At 41.5% G+C, this 20,466-nt stretch overlaps 2 protein-coding genes across 3 annotated transcripts in view; one reads left to right on the top strand and one right to left on the bottom strand.

Moving 5' to 3' along the window:
* The window catches only part of LOC139911338 (uncharacterized), a 279,947-nt gene extending 262,881 nt beyond the window's left edge, over positions 1–17,066 (top strand). The window contains exons 8-13 of the mRNA XM_078284763.1: positions 11,742–11,915; positions 13,891–14,064; positions 14,623–14,796; positions 15,350–15,523; positions 15,716–15,762; positions 15,917–17,066. Of these exons, the coding sequence (XP_078140889.1) occupies positions 11,742–11,915; positions 13,891–14,064; positions 14,623–14,796; positions 15,350–15,523; positions 15,716–15,762; positions 15,917–16,470 (1,297 nt within the window). The 3' untranslated portion in view covers positions 16,471–17,066. The remainder of the gene's footprint in view (positions 1–11,741; positions 11,916–13,890; positions 14,065–14,622; positions 14,797–15,349; positions 15,524–15,715; positions 15,763–15,916) is intronic.
* Positions 1–20,466, bottom strand: part of LOC139919357 (NLR family CARD domain-containing protein 3-like) — a 123,351-nt gene that overhangs the window by 44,314 nt on the left and 58,571 nt on the right. Inside the window, exon 10 of one of the 2 annotated variants that reach the window (XM_078284770.1) lies at positions 1,001–1,170. The exons of the other annotated variant lie outside the window; for it this stretch is intronic. Coding sequence (XP_078140896.1) covers positions 1,144–1,170 — 27 coding nt within the window. The 3' untranslated portion in view covers positions 1,001–1,143. Of the gene's footprint in view, positions 1–1,000; positions 1,171–20,466 lie in introns of those variants that run through there. 2 annotated transcript variants of the gene reach the window in all.

Here is a 20,466-nt window from a genome sequence, read left to right as displayed (position 1 = left end):
GATTATTCATACATGCACGGAGGCAATCCAGTTCATCAAATATGACTCCCTGTATTATCTGAAGAGAAGAGGGAGTGCTTGAGTTTTTATACAGTGATATAAACAGAGAATTCTTGAATTGATCTTTGAGGTTACAAACTGGTCTTAGCCAGGGTGAGGGCCTTGAAGTTCATCTTATTCAGCAGAAGGACACAAATCTTGGTGTGGACCATCTTGGGACTGTCCTCCTAAAAGTTATATGAAGGTCAAATGGTTTGGCTTTTATCGACCAATGAACTACAAAACACGCCCTAACACAAAATTGGCCATAACTCATTGGCCATTCATCTAATTAACCAAGATTTAAAACACATGTTGAGGAGTGTTGCTTAAGCATGCCCACAAAAGCATTTTGAGCTCTACCACTGGTGGGCGCTACAAATGCAAAAAGTTTATATCCCATTATTGACCACATAGATTTTTATGAAATTTTGTTGACATGCTCTAGCATCATGTCCAAGTCGATCCTTGAAATTTGGTCATGATTGATGAAAGTATGCATTACCAAACGTCTCCGAGGCCACCATAGCCGTGCAAGGTTTGTGTGTGTGACAGTGCGCGACTTTCATCTTGTGAGGTTTGGTAATGTGGAAGCTAAATACGAGAGACCCGATATGAATGAAACAATGACTAAAATGTTTCCTCTCACAAAACAATTGTATGGCGTTGACTTGGATTATGCTAAACAAGCTGTATGGAGTAATTTTATGGTTATTTTTTGTTATTTTTGGAACTCTAAAGATTGCTCAAACACTTCAATTGTTTTGGAGAAGGCTGCCACAGAGTTGTGCTGGAAAGCTCCGGGACTGTTTTATGGGCTAACAAACTTCACTAGTTTCAACTCGCATGGGAGTGAGTAGATAATGACTGGATTTTCATTTTTGGGTGAACTATTCCTTTAATGTGTGTATATCTGTATTTCAGCCGTACCTCCAGACTTCCAGCAGCTGTTGATCAGTAAAGAAGAGGTTCCCCCTGAGCAGCAGGAGTGGAGCCCCAGTCTGGACCAGGAGGACCCAGAGCCCCCACACATTAAAGAGGAACAGGAGGAACTCTGGACCAGTCAGGAGGGAGAGCAGCTTCAAGGGCTGGAGGAGGCTGATATCACCAAGTTCCCATCCACTCCTGTCCCTGTGAAGAGTGAAGATGATGAAGAGAAACCTCAGTCCTCACAGCTTCATCAAAGCCAAACTGAGGAGAACAGAGAGGCAGAGCCTCTAGCCAGCAGCTCAACTGAACAGATGAAAACAGAAGCTGATGGAGAGGACTGTGGAGTATCAGAACCAGCCAGGAACTTAGATCCAGCTAGTGATTTACAACCAATTAGTGATGGAAACACTTCAGACTCTTCTGAACCTGAGACTGAAAACAGTGATGATGATTGGATGGAAACTGGTGAACCTCAGTCAGGTTCAGACTCACTGCAAAACAGTGAAGTTCTTGGGAAGAAACACTTTAGTTGCTCAGTTTGTGGCAAAAGATCTGATAATAAAGCACACTTGAAGATACACATGAGAGTCCACACAGGAGAGAAACCATTTAATTGCTCAGTCTGTGGTAGAGGTTTTGTTAATAGAAGAGACATGAAGACACACATGGTAGTCCACACAGGAGAGAAACCATTTAATTGCTCAGTCTGTGGTAGAGGTTTTGTTAATAGAAGAGACATGAAGACACACATGGTAGTCCACACAGGAGAGAAACCATTTAATTGCTCAATCTGTAGTAAACGTTTTGGTTATAAAAAGTACTTGAAGACACACATGAGATTACACACAAGAGCGTAACTATGTAATTGCTAAGTCTGTGGTAAAATGTTCAATCCTAGTGGAACATTAAGTTTACACATGAAAATTCAGAAACGTTTTAGTGATGAAGGACATTTTAAGAGAAGCATGAGAGTCCACACAGGAGTCTCATTTATTGTCTTTCAGTAGAATCATATCACATCGATTGAATTATTGTGACACACAGTTGTGTTCTAAATGATAAAACGTAAATAGTGTCTCAAAATAAGATCTGACATAAATTAGGGAATATTATTTCAAAATTACAGATGTTTATCTTAGATTATATTACTATGCATTTCAATGAGATGAACATCAATATTGTCATATATTGCTATTTAAAAAAACACCATTACACGTTGATGCCTGATGAAGCTCCTTTACCAAAACGTTGTACATTATTAACTCTTTGTACATTATTCTTTTGATGTGTAAGTGCAGACAGTATGTGGGTGATTTTTCTGTATTATTGTGCCAAGCTATCAGTTTCTCAGTAGAAAAAGCTCTCATATAACAGTCCTCAATGCGAATCTTAAAAATCGACTTGGGTTTTGAGCAGAGAAAGTCCATTAGCCTGTATGCTTACCAGAAGATCGTCTTCTGGTAGGCATACAGGCTAATGGACTTAAACAGTAACTGCATAATTTTGATTGTAGGCTTCTAACTTAATAACCATTCATTCTGCTGGATTGTTGTAGGGTATCAAGCTGCTCATAGATCTTCATCTAATGACAGCCTACAGACAGGCCCCCCTCCCTCTACTGTGACAGGAAGGCATAGCAGGTACATAGTTATCACAAATGAACAGTGTATCTAAGTCCTTGTCACCATCAGCTCATTTTCTATTGTGTGTGTGTGTATGTGTGTGTGTGTGTGTGTGTGTGTGTGACCAAGCAGTGATGATACCATTTTATATGCTGGCTTACTTTAGGGGGGATGTAGTAATAGTAGTAGTAGTAGTTTTATTTGGTATATGAACTGTATACAGGTACACAACAAGCTAGTCAGAAAGGAAGTAACAGATTTTCAAATATTTTTCAAGTTCAAGCACTTTTTTCAATATTTTTTGGAGGGAGGGAAGGGATGAAGGAATGTTAACTGTTAAAATCTTAATATTAAGAAACAAGAAAAGACATAACAAGTTTGTAACAAAGGACACAAAGGAAGTAAACAAAGTAACAAGCTAGTAACAAAGGAAGTAAAGGAAGTAACAAGCTAGTAACAAAGGAAGGAAAGCAAGTAACAAAGGAAATAAAGGAAGTAACAGATTTTCAAATATTTTTCAAGTTCAAGCACTTTTTTCAGTATTTTTTCAATATTTTTTGGACGGAGGGAAGGAATGAAGGAATGTTAACTGTTAAAATCTTTATCTTAAATCAATAAAAAAAATAAACCTGTGTCTAATACACCTTATCTAAAGCTTATGTGTTGCTTTTTAGAATTGTGGCTAAAATGCATGATGTCTTTCAAGCCTCAGTATTATGATATGATATGTGAGTTATATTAAACTAATTTGTTGGCTCATAGTAATAGTATCTTAGCCATACAATATCAGCATCTTCTTATTGCCCGTTATTACTGAAGCAATTATGCCTTCTATGGAGAGGTGGTAAGAGACGAATCTGGAGGCGAGAGAGGCAGCCATGCAGCCAGAGGAAGTGCATCTTTGTCAGCAGTATTAAACTGAGCTTCTGCAAGTGAGGATGTCAAGAGTGAGATGACAAGTTAGTGAACGATCAGACGTGTGTATCTCATTGTCTGCTAAATGTTAAAGCTAGTAGCCGACTGAGTAAACGGAACTGACGCAATTTTCGTCGGTATAACTCAGACGTATCAAATTCGGACAACCGGCTTGACGTGTATACAGGGGTTGGCTATAATTTAAGTGACAGATCAATGTACAAATCAAAATACCCGCTTGGTACGGCCCTCTTAAAGGAGACGAGTGCCGATTGTTTTGTGTGCCATTTCTCCTCCAAACAGGCTGGACGGTAGCGTCTGTAGCGTTTTCAGACCGCCTAAATATCGCAAATAGCGGATAGATAACTATCTGGCCATCCATAAAACGTCTCAAAGTGAGTTTTCCTTGTGATAAAATACATTTTATTTGTCTAAATATTGTCAGATTTCTTATTATAACCCCTTTATTTCTGCTGCGGCGATTTCTTGCCGCATTCTCGGCCCGATTGTGAATCCTGGCTAAAATCGGGGCAATAGTTGTCTAGTGTATCCCCAGTTTAAGTAGACCGTTCAAGTATTCTGATGCTGCGTTCAAGGGATGTTCTGTAAATACATGTTTCTCAGTGAAAAAAACAAACAAAAAACCTCCCAGTGGTAATTAGGCCAATAAGTAGGATGTGTAGAATTTTTGGTAGGTTCGAGTATCACCCACCTGGCATCACAAATTGTTGAAGTTTGTCAACATAAGCGGTAAACATAGTAGCAAATCCACCAATGTTGACGGTCCAGGATATTAAAAATCATTTTCATCATTATCAGTTAGATTCACACTAACACAACCGCATTTCACGAAAAGTAAGATATAACTGCGGTTGTTTGTTTATGGTTGATTTTAAATTCATAAATACAGATGGTTGTGGGCGTTCCAGTGATTAAAAACATGTAAAGAACACTTTCAAACTGAAGCAACAAAATCTCATTCTTCCAATATGACCTGAACGCAGCAGAAGACCGGTCCGGCAGCATGTAAAGTTAACAAAGAAGGAAGTGTGTGAGCAACTTAAAAAAAAATTGACTATTATAACTGAAGTATCGGGACGATTGTTCAACCTCAGCTACAATTGTAACTGCAGTGTGAGTGTTATTGTGTTGAAACAACGTGTTTTAATCTGTTTCTGGGTTTGAATGTTGGAGTGTAAGGGACATCATGAATCAAAAGGGAGAGGAACCATCTGTACGTGTTTCCTCTACAGATGAAGGTAGAAAGTGTGTCTGACTTGATGTGGATGTGAGTTCACCAGTTAATGGTCCTACAAGGAAACATTAGACATGTTTGGTAAATGAACTACATAGCATTGTATATGACTGTATAGTAGCCTAACATTGGTGGGGATGTCTTTCAAAATGTGTATTTGATGCTTGCAGATGTGAATATCCATATTTGTTCTCTTGAACCTTATTTAAGAATGTTTTAGGCCTACATGTTTTACTTTTAGCGTTGCCAGATAAAATCAACACCAGACCGCAAGGTAGACCTTGTCACACCCAGAGAAGGCAGGTAGAGGCAGGCAGATCGAGTACATACTTGGGCAGTTCCCCTCTTGAATTGAATACATTCCCTGGGTGATAAAGCAGGTGGTGACACCTGCAGACCTGAAAATCTTGTCTCCCCATTGATTCAGCCAAAACATAGAATCCTCTCTTGTAGAATGACTCTCTTGTAAAACAATATACTCTGTGCCTTTTGGCTTTTACAAAATAAAATCTGTCTTTTTTTATTTTATATTGTCTTTGAGTCCCCTTGTATTTAAAGAAATGACAGCAAAATTTGTCTTCATTTAAAACAAAAACTGATGGTCAACTCTCAACACTAAATTTGTAAAGAATAATAAAGACAAAAAAGTTAACCTGTGCCTAGGTTTTCAATAAAATAAAAGTTAGGCGAGACCCTCTAAAATAATACCTATAATAGTACCTAAACTAATGGTACTTCCTGTCCTTTTATTTGCTTATATGTTAATTATGTCTTTATTTGATCTTATTTTTGTATGTTTATAATTATTTTATTTATTTGTCAATGTATGTTTCTTTCTCTCTTTAAATTGCCTTTATTTTCGGGGGAGGAGAGGGGGTCCTGCTGTGGACATAGTGAGTTAAGGGATGCGCTGGGCGGTGAATGGATAAACATACCCAATACAATCCATATAAAGGAATTATCCAACCGCACACTGTTAGACTTCGTTGCTAATTTACATCTTTATTTTCTTAAGATTAGGCTTGAGAAGCGAACTTGAGTTCACTATATAGTTCTTCTATATAGTTCTTGGAGTTCATTATATGGACTGTCTTATTCCTGCGACCAACCTGCACCTGATCATTAAATGTGTTTTCACATACGGAAGATCATTTAATTTTTCTTTGAAATCCTAGGAGGAATCAAATGTCATCCAGAAGTGACACTGGTATTCCGCCCTAAAATCCTGTGAAGATGTAGTGAAGGGCCCTTGTGTCAGACGTCCTAGCAAGACAGGTAAAATTATATGTTGTGAAATTATTTACCAGTGACACATTTTAGAGTAAAGTGAATAAGTTAGTCAAGGGTGTGGATATGTTAACAAACTGCAATTTTCTGTTGGATGTTATATTTTCAAACAAATTTCACGATCTTCCATTCCACTTTGACAGAAAAGACAAGTGCTTTGGTGGCTCATTCCAATTATTTGCATCAGGATGCTCAAGAAACTTACAACAACTTACAAGTGAAAAGAGAAAAAGCTATTTATCAGTTTACAGAAATAAAGGAAAATGGAAAGAGAAAAAAAGTAATTACCCTGTGCTGATGTAGCTGAAGAATTGTGTACTGTGTGTTTGTAATGAAGGGGTAGATATGATCAGACAATATAGAAAAAAAAAGAACAAACAATCATTACCAGTTACATTACTGATTACTTGTGTGACGAAGTAATTTTACAAGACCAACATGTCTAAAACTGGTAATGATGAGATGAATCTTAGTCATTCCTGTGGGGTAACTGCATAATTGTTCTTTGATTTGAAGATTTCCTACGATTTTACCAGGGAGCAATGATGGCAACGCCTGTACAGCGGCTCTTGGGAACTTTGGAGGATTTGGGAGATGATGAGCTCAAGAAGTTCAAGTGGTTCCTGCAGCAGGCTGACATCCTGGAAGGTTTCCCAGCCATCCCAAAGAGCCGGCTGGAGAAGGCAGACAGGCAGGACACAGTAGATCAGATGGTGCAGACCTACAGCGAAAACACTCTGGAGGTGACCAAGAAGGTTTTGAGAAAGATCAACAAAAACGATCTACTTGAACATTTGTCAAACATCTGCTCAGCACCCAAAGGTAAGTCATGGGCAGATTTTTATTATTATTATTATTTTTAAAGGAAGTGTGAAAAAGATCACATAAAATGACTTATTCACATTGTAGCACTGTGATCATTGAGAGGCTCCCAGGCCTGTGTCAGATGCATCCATCTGCAGGATGAAGGGCTTGTTGAAGTCAGGCGCAACAAAGATGGGTTCTGCACAGAGGGCTTTCCTTAGGGCACGGAATGCCTGGTCCGCCTCCAGAGTCCACATCACTTGGTGGAGCTGCTGGTTCTGTGTAAGATCATGCAACGGGGTAACCAGGGCCATGTGATTTGGGACAAACTGTAATACCCCATTAAGCCCAGGAATGTCTTTACCTGATGTTTCAAGGCAGGTGTCGGCTAGCAGGCGATGCTCTCCAGCTTATTTTTCTGCAGCTACATGAATCCCCTCCCAAAGGTGTGTCCCAGGTATTCTGCCTCTTTATAGCCCAGGCGGCACTTTTTTGGATTTCCAACCAGGCCAGCTTCTCTCAATGCAGTCAGTATGGCTCACAGGTAGGTCAGGTGGTCGGACCAGTCACGGCTGTGGATGGCAATGTCGTTGAGGTAGGCGGCAGCAGGTGGTGCTGTCTGAAGATGCGATCCATCCTGTGTTAGAAGGTGGCTGGGGTGCCGTGGACCCAGAAAGGAAGGACCCAGCATTGGTAGAGCCCATCCGATGTGGAAAATGCCATCTTCTCCTTAGCCTGTTCAGTCAGGGGGACTTGCCAATACCCCTTGGTCATGTTGAGTGTGCTGATGAAGTGTGCAGGTCCCAGTCTCTCTATCAGCTCATCCACTTGGGGCATTGGGTAGGTGTCAAAGCAGAAGATTTAATTTACCCTCTGGAAGTACTTGCAGAACCGGGGGTCCCATGAGCTTTGGCACCATCACAATGGGGCTTGACCAGGTGCTGTGAGATTCCTCAATGACGCCCAGTTGCAGCATCTTCTGGACCTCCTTGCGAATTTCCACCCGGCATGCTTTGGGTATGCAGTGGGGGTGCTGGCGCATAATCTTCCCAGGTTCTGTAATGATATCATGGGCATACTGCCGCGGCACTAACATACAGTACAGTAACCCGTACTGAATAGTGAAATGGGGAGTGGTAGTCTCGCTTACCCCAGGCTGTAACTTCCCTCCAATGACCTGCACATCTCTTTGGGTCTGGGCTGGGTTCGGATCTTCCCTCTGGGCTGTAGTGAAGTGGCCTGGCATCGGAGAGGTTGCCATTTCACTCTGTGGGAAGTTGGCAAATATCTTGCAGAAGGACACCTCCTCTAAGGGTGACACGACTGGGTTAGGAGCGTCCGGGGCAGTGTCGGTACTTTCAAGCTCAGGGCGGGGTAGTACTTCCTCATTCCTGGAGCTGTCAGTTTCCCCTGCTGGGGGGCTCTTGGTCAGGGCTGCGCACACTGGCTGTGAGTTCTGTCGGGGCTGGTTGCCCCTCCGACAGTGGGTTTCCCTGCCTCATTCGGGTTTTACGCTGTCTCCAATACCTTGCAAAGAGAGGACATCCAATGGCAAAGCCTGAACACACCGGTCCAGAATGTCGCAGTCTAGGGTGGAAGGGCCGGCACCTTCTATCAGCTTGGCCCGGGTTAGGCGGGTCAGGTCTGCAATCTGGGCTCATGCTGGCTGGGACGGATCATAACGCCAGGCATGGAAGTGCTTGGCTCATGCGGGGAGACTAAAGCCGTAGTGGGCTAATATTGCTGCCTTTAGCGTGGCATAGCGTGACTGCTTCCTCTGCTGGTAAATCCTGACAAACAGAAACAGTGCCAGTATTCCTCCCCACTCTGCTGCCAACCAATTATCTCTGGTGGCAGTCCTCTCGAACACCTCCAGGTAAGCCTTTAGATCATCATCAGGGGACAGTTTAGTGAGAACATTGCGGGTGACTTGGTAGTGATGCGCCGGTCAGGTTTTTTTCAATCCGCGACCACCCGACCCGACACATAAATGTATGCGAACCCGCCCGACCCATTTTCATACACATAAAACAACGACCCGAACCCGATCCACAACCCGAATAAAAAAATAGATGATCAGGAAGCCAGGTAATTTTCCAAAGACTCGTGTCACTAAGGTAATACAGTGCTGCACTGTGCAGTGTGCACACAGCGCAGAATATAATGTATGGATGGCGGGATAAACCAGCTGGAGATTGGAGAAGTTTACTCCGTTAATTAAATTTAAAACCCATTGAAATTTAGTCTAGAATTACATTGTGTGTGTGTACTGTGTGTAGCTCATTTGACCTGTACCCCCCCGACCCGATCTCAATATCATCATCATTCGACCCTAACCCGCCCCACCTGCGGGTTTTGGATTGACCCGCACATCACTATGACTCGGGCTCTCTCCTTCTCCTGGCTGGTACGCTGTGGCAAGGTTGCAATGGCTGTTGTAGTTCAACTTGGGGGGATGCCACAACATAAAATTATTTATTATACAACATTTTATACTACCAATTTGTGTGAGCTGTCATTTTTATGTGTACGTCTGTTAGCCAGCATCTAGACAATACATGTGTGAAGAGACAGGCTGCCATTTCAGTGTCTGTGTTCATTGTAAGTTTTATGTCATACAGACATCAGGAAAACAGCAAAACTGGCATGTTTGCATTCATCTAATTTATTTGTGTTTTAAAATACTTAATTGATTCTCCAGAGGGGATATTCTCATTTCGCCTTCTAGTTGGGGTGCAGGGTCAGCCAGGTAGTTCGGTGCCCCTGCCGGAGGTCGGGGTTAAGCATCTTGCTCACAGGATGATCACAGTTGTGCACAATATAACAATAATACCTGCTTGTCCACCCACCAGTAACGGGCTGAATAGATTCCATGGAGTTGGGAATGTGTACATTTACCAGGAAATATTTGCATTACTCATACTTACTATAACATCCTCTCATTGATGTCATCTGTTGTTTATTCATTCAGAGACTCACGAAGAGTGCCAGTGTAAACTCAAATCCAACCTGAAGAAGAAGTTTCGGCGTTTGTTTGAGGGAATCACAAAATCAGGAAGGTCGCTAATTCTGAATGAGATCTACACAGAGCTCCACATCACAGAGGAAGAGACTGGAGAGGTCAACAATGAACATGAGGTCAGACAGATTGAAACGGCATCCAGGACACAAGTGAGACCAGAAAACACAATCAAATGTAAAGACATCTTTAAACCCTTACCTGGAGAAGATGAAGCAATCAGAACAGTGATGACAAAGGGAGTGGCTGGCATTGGGAAAACAGTCTTAACACAGAAGTTCACTCTGGACTGGGCTGAAGACAAAGCCAACCAGGATATACAGTTCACATTTCCATTCACTTTTCGAGAGCTGAATTTGCTGAAAGAGAAAAAGTACAGCTTGGTGAAACTTCTTCATCACTTCTTTATTGAGACCAAAGAAGCAGGAATCTGCAGGTTTGACAAGTTCCAGGTTGTGTTCATCTTTGACGGTCTGGATGAGTGTCGACTTCCTCTAGACTTCCAGAACAACGAGATCCTGACTGATGTTACAGAGTCAACCTCAGTGGACGTGCTGCTGACAAACCTCATCAAGGGGAAACTGCTTCCCTCTGCTCGCCTCTGGATAACCACACGACCTGCAGCAGCCAATCAGATCCCTCCTGAGTTTTTTGACATGGTGACAGAGGTGAGAGGGTTCACTGACCCACAGAAGGAGGAGTACTTCAGGAAGAGATTCAGAGATGAGGAGCAGGCCAGCAGAATCATCTCCCACATCAAGACGTCACGAAGCCTCCACATCATGTGCCACATCCCAGTCTTCTGCTGGATCACTGCTACAGTTCTGGAGCATGTGTTGAAAACAGATGAGAGAGGAGAGATGCCCAAGACCCTGACTGTGATGTACATCCACTTCCTGGTGGTTCAGTCCAAACTGCATAACGTCAAGTATCATGAGAAAGATGAGACAGATCCACACTGGAATACAGAGAGCAGGCAGATGATTTTATCTTTGGGAAAACTGGCTTTTGAGCAGCTGGAGAAAGGCAACCTGATCTTCTATGAAGCTGACCTGACAGAGTGTGACATTGATATCAGAGCAGCCTCAGTGTACTCAGGAGTGTTCACACAGATCTTTAAAGAGGAGTGTGGGCTATACAAGGACAAGGTGTTCTGCTTTGTCCATCTGAGCATTCAGGAGTTTCTGGCTGCTGTTTATGTTATTGTCTCATTCACCAACTCTGGTGTCAATCTCCTGTCAGAAACACAATCAACCTCCCAGTGGTCTACACCATTAAAACACAAATCTTCAGCAAAACACCTCTACCAGAGTGCTGTAGATAAGGCCTTACGGAGTCCAAATGGACACCTGGACTTGTTCCTCCGCTTCCTCCTGGGCCTTTCACTGGAGACCAATCAGACTCTCCTGCGAGGCCTGCTGACACAGACAGGAAGTAGCTCACAGACCAATCACAAAACAGTGCAATACATCAAGGAGAAGATCAAGGAGAATCCATCTCCAGAAAGAAGCATCAATCTGTTCCACTGTCTGAATGAGCTGAATGACCGTTCTCTAGTGGAGGAGATCCAACAGTACCTGAGATCAGGAAGTCTCTCCACAGTCAAACTCTCCCCTGCTCAGTGGTCGGCTCTGGTCTTTGTGTTACTGTCATCAGAAAAAGAGCTGGACGTGTTTGACCTGAAGAAATACTCTGCTTCAGAGGAGGGTCTTCTGAGGCTGCTGCCAGTGGTCCAAGCCTCTAATATATCTCTGTAGGTGGATAGATAACTGTATATATTAACTTTATCAAATGTAATATTTTTGAAACAGGAGAAAATGGAGACATTTGTAAAAGATCGTGTTAGTCTTCATCATTAAATCTTCTTCAGGCTGAGTGGCTGTAACCTGTCAGAGAGAAGCTGTGAAGCTCTGGCCTCAGTTCTCAGCTCCCAGTCCTCTAGTCTGAGAGAGCTGGACCTGAGTAACAACGACCTGCAGGATTCAGGAGTGAAGCTGCTCTCTGCTGGACTGGGTCGTTCACACTGTAGACTGGAAACTCTAAGGTCAGTATTCCTGAATGTGCAAAGTTAAGCACTGAATGTTTTACATCAGTCCCCGGTTTCAAGTTTAGCATTTAAGGCCAAAAATTCCCTGAGGCCAGGGATTTCTTTAAGGGCGTTGCAACAAACTTCTTATCTAACCCCCCTCCCTAAGCTTTTACACTAAGCCTTTCACGATAGTTTCTGTCATAACACAGCTTGCGCGTACACGTGTTGTCATGGTAACAATATCTTTCACCAATTTCACTGATTTTCGTGATTTTCGTTCAGCATTAAGATAACATTATGAGTATTTTTGTTGTCTAAAAATGGAAAATAATGTCAATAATTGCGACAACTCAAGGAAACGAAAACCTAACTTGACAGAGGATGAAACGACGATTCTCCTAGAGGAACAAAAGAAAAAACATCCTACAAAGCCATTACAGACCATCTATAACCCACATCCATAAACAGCAAGCATGGCAAGAGATAACAGAAAAAAATGAATAATGGTAATAATAATTAATAATGCTTAGAAGCAAGCAGAATTTAGTGGTGTCAAGCGACAACTTCACTCATACCCAGTTTGAACTCTATTAACCAGCAATACTGAGGATCACTCTCCCCAGTGGAACTTGCTGCAAATTCAGCGATCTGATCGCAGCAATTGATTTAATCAACAAGGACTTAAAGCCGCTAACCACCTCTGAGGAAGATGCAGATGGCCAAGGATGATCTGGGCATCCCTTGGCTGCATTAGCAAAATGTTAAGTTGGATACATTCTGTGAGATAGCTTCAACTAGCATAATGTGAGTTTGTTTTTAGCCAGTTGGGTAAATTTGGTCCTCAGGCTAATCTGGACTCATAACTTGTTTATATGGCTCTATATCATGTTGGTTGGGTTAGGGTTAGGGCTAGGGTTCATGATGTGGTAGGCATACTTATGTATTTCTAATGAGGAATAAGCATTTGCAAATACACATGAGGTTCTAGAATTAGTGATGGTGTCTGACATTAGCCTATCCAAGGAGGGGTAAGATGGGAAGAGCAGACACTTCCTCTCCTATATTAGATTAATATATAGGGATTAAGCCTAATCCTAGACTAAGGACTTTTTCAATGGATATCTCCATTTAATTTTGTCTTTAGTCTAGGACTAGGCTTAATCCCTGTCCGCAAAATCAGCCCATAATGTACAACCCCCCCTTCCTGTTGTCTTCCAGAGGTCCTAATCTCAATGGATGCAGAAAAGGCTTTCAACCAATGTCGAGTGGGGATAAATCTTATACGCTCTAGAGAAATTTAACTTGGGCAAGCAATTTGTGGCTTGGGTAAACTTTATTCCTCCCCGCAAGCATCAGTCAGGACCAATAACACTTAATAACACACATATTTCCCACTACACCACCAACAACTAGCCAGGGGTGTCTCTTGAATCCCCTACTTTTTGGCGTCGACAGTAAGCTCCTTGCCATAATGTGACGGTCCAATCCATATCCGTATAATATGGGTGGTCAGGAATAAAAGAGAGCAGTGAGTTTTGCTTTATACTGATGACTTTCTTCTTTATCTTGTACCATGTTAATTCCACTTCTGTCTGTGCCAAATATGGGGTTGTTCAGTGTAAGATACTTCATCATATTTATTGGAGCAAAGTTGAACTATCAAAAATCTATACAGAAATAGATCCAACATGTGATAGGTGTCAGCAGGCTCCAGCTTCACTGATACACATGCTCTGGTCCTGTCCATCCTTGCATACTTACTGGACTGAAATATTCTCCAGTACTCCAGTACTGACCCAGTGGCTTTTGTAACATTATTGGCAAGGCGGCTCATATTATTGAAGTGGAAATCCCCCTAAAGGTGCTATAAAGGTCTGCAATGGTAATATAAGAAGAAAGGAATAAGGGAATAATTAAGGAATAGGATCATTAACAAGGAACTATTAATGAATCAACAAGTTGTTTGTCTTCATCACTAATTCTTCTTCAGGCTGAGTGGCTGTAAGCTGTCAGAGGGAAGCTGTGAAGCTCTGGCCTCAGTTCTCAGCTCCCAGTCCTCTAGTCTGAGAGAGCTGGACCTGAGTAACAACGAGCTGCAGGATTCAGGAGTGAAGCTGCTCTCTGCTGGACTGGAGAGTCCACACTGTAGACTGGAGACTCTCAGGTCAGATCACTTTATTGATGGTTTTTACAACACACACACACACACACACACAAACACACAAACACTTTCTTCAGAAAATCATTTAACAAATACTATTTTGAATTGTTTAAAAAATGTGCTGTAATGTAATTTTACTGTCTGTTATTTTGATTCTATCCATTTCATTTCGGGTGGGGAACCAAGAAAGGGTTCCATTAAGGAACCTGTTCCAATATCTCCAGAATTGACCGGACCAAAACACGTTTCCCTTATTGATTTGTGTTAACGATTAACATTATTTCCCTGTTCTGTTTTTTTTTTTTTTTTTCAAATACAACTAAGTGCAAAGTTTTTAGTTTACTGTTGAATTGTCTGTATGTTGCCTCACTGTCCATTCCCCCCTTGTCTGCTGCCGATAAATCTCTACAGTGGTAATATAATAAGAAAGGAAATTAAGGGAATTGTGAAGGAATCAACATTCATAAAATATTATCTCTATTCCCAATCCTAATTTTGTCAGGTTGAAGCTCAAGTAAACATTTTCAAAGTTCTTGTTTGTCTTCATCACTAATTCTTCAGGTTGAGCATCTGTAAGCTGTCAGAGAGAAGCTGTGAAGCTCTGGCCTCAGTTCTCAGCTCCCAGTCCTCTAGTCTGAGAGAGCTGGACCTGAGTAACAACGACCTGCAGGATTCAGGACTGAAGCTGCTCTCTGCTGGACTGGGGAATCCACACTGTAGACTGGAAACTCTCAGGTCAGGATTCCTCAACCTGGTCAACACATGACCATTTAAATCATGTTTTACTTACAGGGTAACATCAGTGTGTATATATACTGTATATATACTGTATATTTCATATATTTTCTCTGCTGTTATGGTTGTGGTAACAACCTTTCACACTACTTTCTATCCCCTGTGAACTATTTTCTGCTTTCTATCAGTATCTCTGTTGTCGAGACCTAAAAGGATTTATAAGATTCTGCAGCAAACTGATCCAGGAACTGCCAAACTGGCCAAATTAAAGCACAAAGCAGATCTTTGGTGGAACTGTTTGGAATGGCGACCGCTGCAGTTTTTGCCAAAACATTATCACACCTAATATCAGAGCAATGGGCTAATGACTAAATGCTACAGGCATCTTGTCTCAAATAGGAAGTTTACACTTTTTACACTTGGCTCTTTTTTCCAGAAAAACCTTGCGTACAAAAGCAGGCAAACATACTCCTCTACAATAAACAAGAAATAACAGACTTCATATACATCAATGGAAGAAAACTCTTATGTGTGTGTGTGTGTGTGTGTGCAGGATGTCAGGCTGTCTGCTCACAGAGGAAGGCTGTGCTTCTCTGGCCTCAGCTCTGAGCTCCAACCCCTCCCATCTGAGAGAGCTGGACCTGAACTACAATCATCCAGGAGACTCAGGAGTGAAGCTGCTCTCTGCTGGACTGGAGGATCCACACTGGAGACTGGACTCTCTCAGGTCTGGAGAGGCAACGTCTGCTAGAAGGCTGAGAGCTCACACACATTTTCTCTGTCACACTGAGGAATGCTGTTTAATGTTTAACAGGAGATATGACTGATGCTGTATGGAAAATCCTTCATAGGGAAGGTTATTAAATGTGTTTCCATCATCAAAGAGAATCTGCTGATCTGGCTTTGTTTATTCCCCCAGTGTGGATCATGGTGGAGTGCAGATGTTGAAATCAGGTCTCAGGAAATGTAAGTGTGTATTTAGTTTCATTCATGGAAACAAAGCTACGCATATTCAACTATTTAAATTGAAATGTGTATAATACGCATACATTTACACAGCAGTATGTGACATCTGTAGATGAGAAACTGCTGCTGTATTGTGTCTTGCTCTCCCCATCAGATGCCTGTGAACTCACACTGGACCCAAACACAGCAAACAGAAACCTCTCTCTGTCTGAGGACAACAGAAAGGCGACAGAGGTGAGAGAGAAGCAGCCACATCCCGATCACCCAGAGAGATTTGACTGCTGTTGTCAAGTGCTCTGCAGAAATGGCCTGACTGGTCGCTGTTACTGGGAGGTAAAATGGGAAGGATTGGTTCATATAGGAGTGACTTACAGAGGAATCAGTAGGAGAGGAAAGGATGCTGATTGCTGGCTCGGAAAGAATGAAAAATCCTGGAGTCTGATCTGCTCTAATCATGGCTACTCTGTTCGTTACTCTGCCTGTCACAATAACAGAGCAACACACATACGTAACCCCCTCTCCTCCTCCGTCTCTAACAGAGTAGCAGTGTATCTGGACTGGTCTGCTGGCTCTCTGTCCTTCTACAGAGTCTCCTCTGACACACTGATCCACCTCCACACCTTCCACTCCACATTCACTGAACCCCTCTATCCTGCGTTTGGGTTTCGGCTTAGGTTTGACTCCTCATTGTTTCTGTGTCAGATATAGGAGGAAGGGTTCCCTCTGCACGGGATCACCCCCCCCACACACACACACACAGACACACAGATAAAGAAACTAAATGAATAATTAACCAAGCAGAATCAAGTTACTGTTGTTCGTCTGACAGTTTGATGATTATTGACAGGTTAATTAACAGGTTAATATCTTTCCCTCTGACCTTTTCTATTTGATATTTTTCCTAATCTAACCTAAACATCAGGCATGTGTCTCCTAAATGTACCTAGAGTTAAATCTAAATCAGGTGAAGGTGCGTTTAGTCACTACGTTGCTGTTCTCTGGAACAAACTACCTGCTGACCTGAGATCTGCTACAACTGTATCCTCTTTTAAAAGCAGTCTTAACACATTGCTTTTTTCTCTCAGGCTTTTGGTAGTTAGTGTGTGTGTGTGTGCCTTTGTGTGCGTCTGCTGTAGTCCGTGTGTGTGCTGTTGTATGAATAGGACAGGGGTTATAAAAAGCTGTATTTTATGCATGTGTGTGTGCGTTGTATGTGTGGCTGAAAGGTTATTTTATATAGTATTTTATATATGCGTGTATTCTATCTCCTTATCTGTTTATTGTTACTATTTTGCCTTTTTATGTGAAGCACATTGAACTTACCTGCGTATGAAATGTGCTATACAAATAAAATTGACTTGAAAATTGTCTTGACTAAACATCTTTCTTGTTTTATTGGTTTCTCAGAATAAAAGAATAAAGCCTGACTAAATTAACATTGTTTATTTTCTTGTTTTCAGACAATCATAGTCTTAAATATTTTTGTCCTTGTATGTAACTATAAGTTACATTTTCTGAAGAAAATGTGTGTGCTATTGTACAGAATATAAAGTAGTTCACATATGGTTTTGTAAAGCTGAAGCTGAATTAGTAGCAGTGTTAGTAAGTAGTAATGGTAGTCATGTCCTACACTGATGTGATGTTTTTAATTTAACCTTTATTTCACCAGATCACCAGACCTGATCAAGAAAGCAGCATAAAAACAAACAACATCCAACGATGTCCAAAAACAAAATACAATCAAAGCTACGTTAAGGAAAGAGCACAGTCGCACACAATTTTCTGTAAAAGCTTTCCAGTAGGCACTAGTCCAACATCAAACCAGCAGTCTGATGAACCAAACCTACTGTATTTAAATCGATCAAACAGGTCTGACAAAAGATCAATAATGTGGGACGGTTGCATTCTCTTGGTCTTGAGAGCTCATGGCGAAAAAGTAAAACAGATAGAGACAGATGAGATAGAGATAGATGTAGAGATGCATGAGATGGCGACAGATGGAAATAGAGAAACGGGGGTAGAGTTAGATGGAGATACATGTAGAGATTAGTATTTAAAAGATAGGTGTGGAGATAGATGAGATAGAGAGGGATATAGAGATAGATATGGGGACTTGCATGGATAGTGGAATGGGGATAAAGAGAGATAGAGGGGTAGAAAAGAGGGGAAGAGATACGATGGAGTAGAGAGAGATGGGGATACATGCAGAGATACATGGGATAAACATGGTGTTATGGTGAAAGGTCAATCCGTTCGGATGTTATATGCTTCTTTATGAGAAGCCACGCCCACTGCCACCCGTTTTTTTGTTTTTTTTTTACAAAAGGCTTCATAGTTCAACGAATAATATTTTATTTTTTAAATCTAAAATAGTTCATAGATTACGTTCTAATCTAACGAACCTATAAATTTAAAAGTCAAGCACGTCACCCGTTACCGTGGAAACAACAATAACTGGTACGTCAGTCAGAGAGCGCCTCCGGCTGCTAGCGTGCTACGAAGATGGACAGGTTTTTAAAACGACCGGTTACGGCTACAAATGAAGTAAATGAAAAACAAAAAACAAAAGTAAGGAAATACGATGAGGAGTAGCTCCAATATGGATTTACTGAAGTGGAAGGGAGGCCGAAATGTCTTATATGCCTGCGGTGTCTTGCCTGCCGCGCCTCGAGACCAAGCATCCAGATGATGTAAAGACCGGTCTGTTTTTGAGAGGAAGGGCGAGGACTACCAGCAACAACAACGGATGTGACAAAGTGGTTTGGGATTGTAGCAATGTTGCAGATGTTTTGCAATCTACTTGATACATATGTTGCAATGCAGGCATGTGTTCAGGTTGTTATAGCCTGCATTTATTTTATGATTAGACTTTTATCAATCATTACGTATGAACTAAGAGTGAAACACTTTATCTTGATATCTTGATATCTATCACTTTTTGATATCTTTATCTTTCTAATACATTTCTCTTGTGTTGTTCTTTCACATAACTAAGACTATAGAAGTGTAAAAAATAGGCTACGTCAGATTATTCCAAGGGACATACATGTCAAGTCAAGTCAATTTTTATTTATATAGCCCAAAATCACAAATCAGAATGAGGGGGTCCCCGGTATATTCTCTGTCTTGTAAGGGGTCCTTGGCTGAAAAACAATTGAGAACCTCTGATCTGATCCAACAGCGTAACGGATTAGATCAGAAGTAAGTATCATTTTTCAATCCCCAGTTGATACTCCGGGGAAATAAAGGAACATTTCAGGTTTAAAGTCAAAGTTTCGGTATGATCAGCCTTCTGCTGATTCACTCACCCTGCCACCACTGGATATTCGCTGCTGTATCTTGAATCTTAGCAAACAGACCTCGTAAATCAGATTCCTACAAGCGGTGTAGGTGCTCAGATGAGAGAGAAAGAGAGTTGAGAGAGAGGGGGAAGGTGCCGGGGGGAGACCTACGCTACCGCCACCAGAAGACGGTTACAGAAATCAAAGGACCCAGTGCCATTACAAACATAAAGAATTTGGTTTCTCCGCCACCTTAGGTCTTTTGGGGCGAGTAGACAAATTCTTCTTTTGTTTTTTACTTCTGTGATTATGAGTGTTCTACAGTATTGTAATAATACATGGTACAAGTGTCCACTACTTTAAAGTCAAAACTGCTCCACCAAATAAAAATCTGCTCAAAGATCGTAGGCCAATCACTTGAGAAACTCTATGAATCAACCTACCATAATAACATATTAAGGCTGGCCAGCAACATCGTCTCTGAGCCCGACCACGTCCTGAACAGTGAATACAAACTGTTACCATCAAATCGGAGATATAGGGTTCCACGATTTAATAGGGTTAGACTGAAGCACTCTTTTGTACACCAGTCAATCTTAGAATTAAATATGGAGCTTAATCCCAGATCAAATGCACATTGAAGGGCCTTGAATATCGTCTTTTGTGATTGTAATGATGTGTTGAATGTATGGATCTTTGTGTCCTGTCTTAATTTTTTGTCTTTTCTGTGATGATGCAAATGGAGCTGCTGTGATGCAAGAAAAATTTCAGACTGGATCTGACAATAAAGTATTATCATCATCATCATCATCATAAATCTACGTAGGTAAAAACAGACCGACTTTGAAAATCGATGAGACGATTACGTGAAACCCCATTCATTTTCCCTACGGAGATGTTTGCTTTTAGGGAGGTAAGGCCTCAAGGTGAACCAAGATACCGGCTATGCCTCTGTATCAGAAGTCGAATGACGTCAGATATACGCCCAAATGTGACTCGCGGTTCCATAGCAATAGACCCTTTTCACAGCAGCCATTTTGAAGTGTCATAGCAGGTACACACAGGTGTAACTAATAACATTAAGAATGGAACCATCTTTAATGTTATTAGATACACCTGTGTGTACCTGCCATGACACTTAAAAATGGCTGCTGTGAAAAGGGTCTATTGCTATGGAACCGCGAGTCATATTTGGGCAAAGCTGACGTCATTCGACTTCTGATACAGAGGCATAGCCGGTATCTTGGTTCACCTTGGGGCCTTACCTCCCTAAAAGCAAACATTTCCTCTTGCTTTCTTAGGAAATTAAACTTAATAGTGGGATCTTTGCCAAGGCTGACAGAATCGGTGTCATCTTTTCAATCCTTCATATTGTTTGTTTTCACTTGATTTTTTTTGGTTAAATGAATTTAACTCGACTTTT

This window comes from Centroberyx gerrardi, chromosome 7 (genome assembly GCF_048128805.1).
Source record: "Centroberyx gerrardi isolate f3 chromosome 7, fCenGer3.hap1.cur.20231027, whole genome shotgun sequence".
Classification (NCBI taxonomy): Eukaryota; Metazoa; Chordata; class Actinopteri; order Beryciformes; family Berycidae; genus Centroberyx; species Centroberyx gerrardi.
This window is presented reverse-complemented; position numbering and strand designations above follow the sequence as displayed.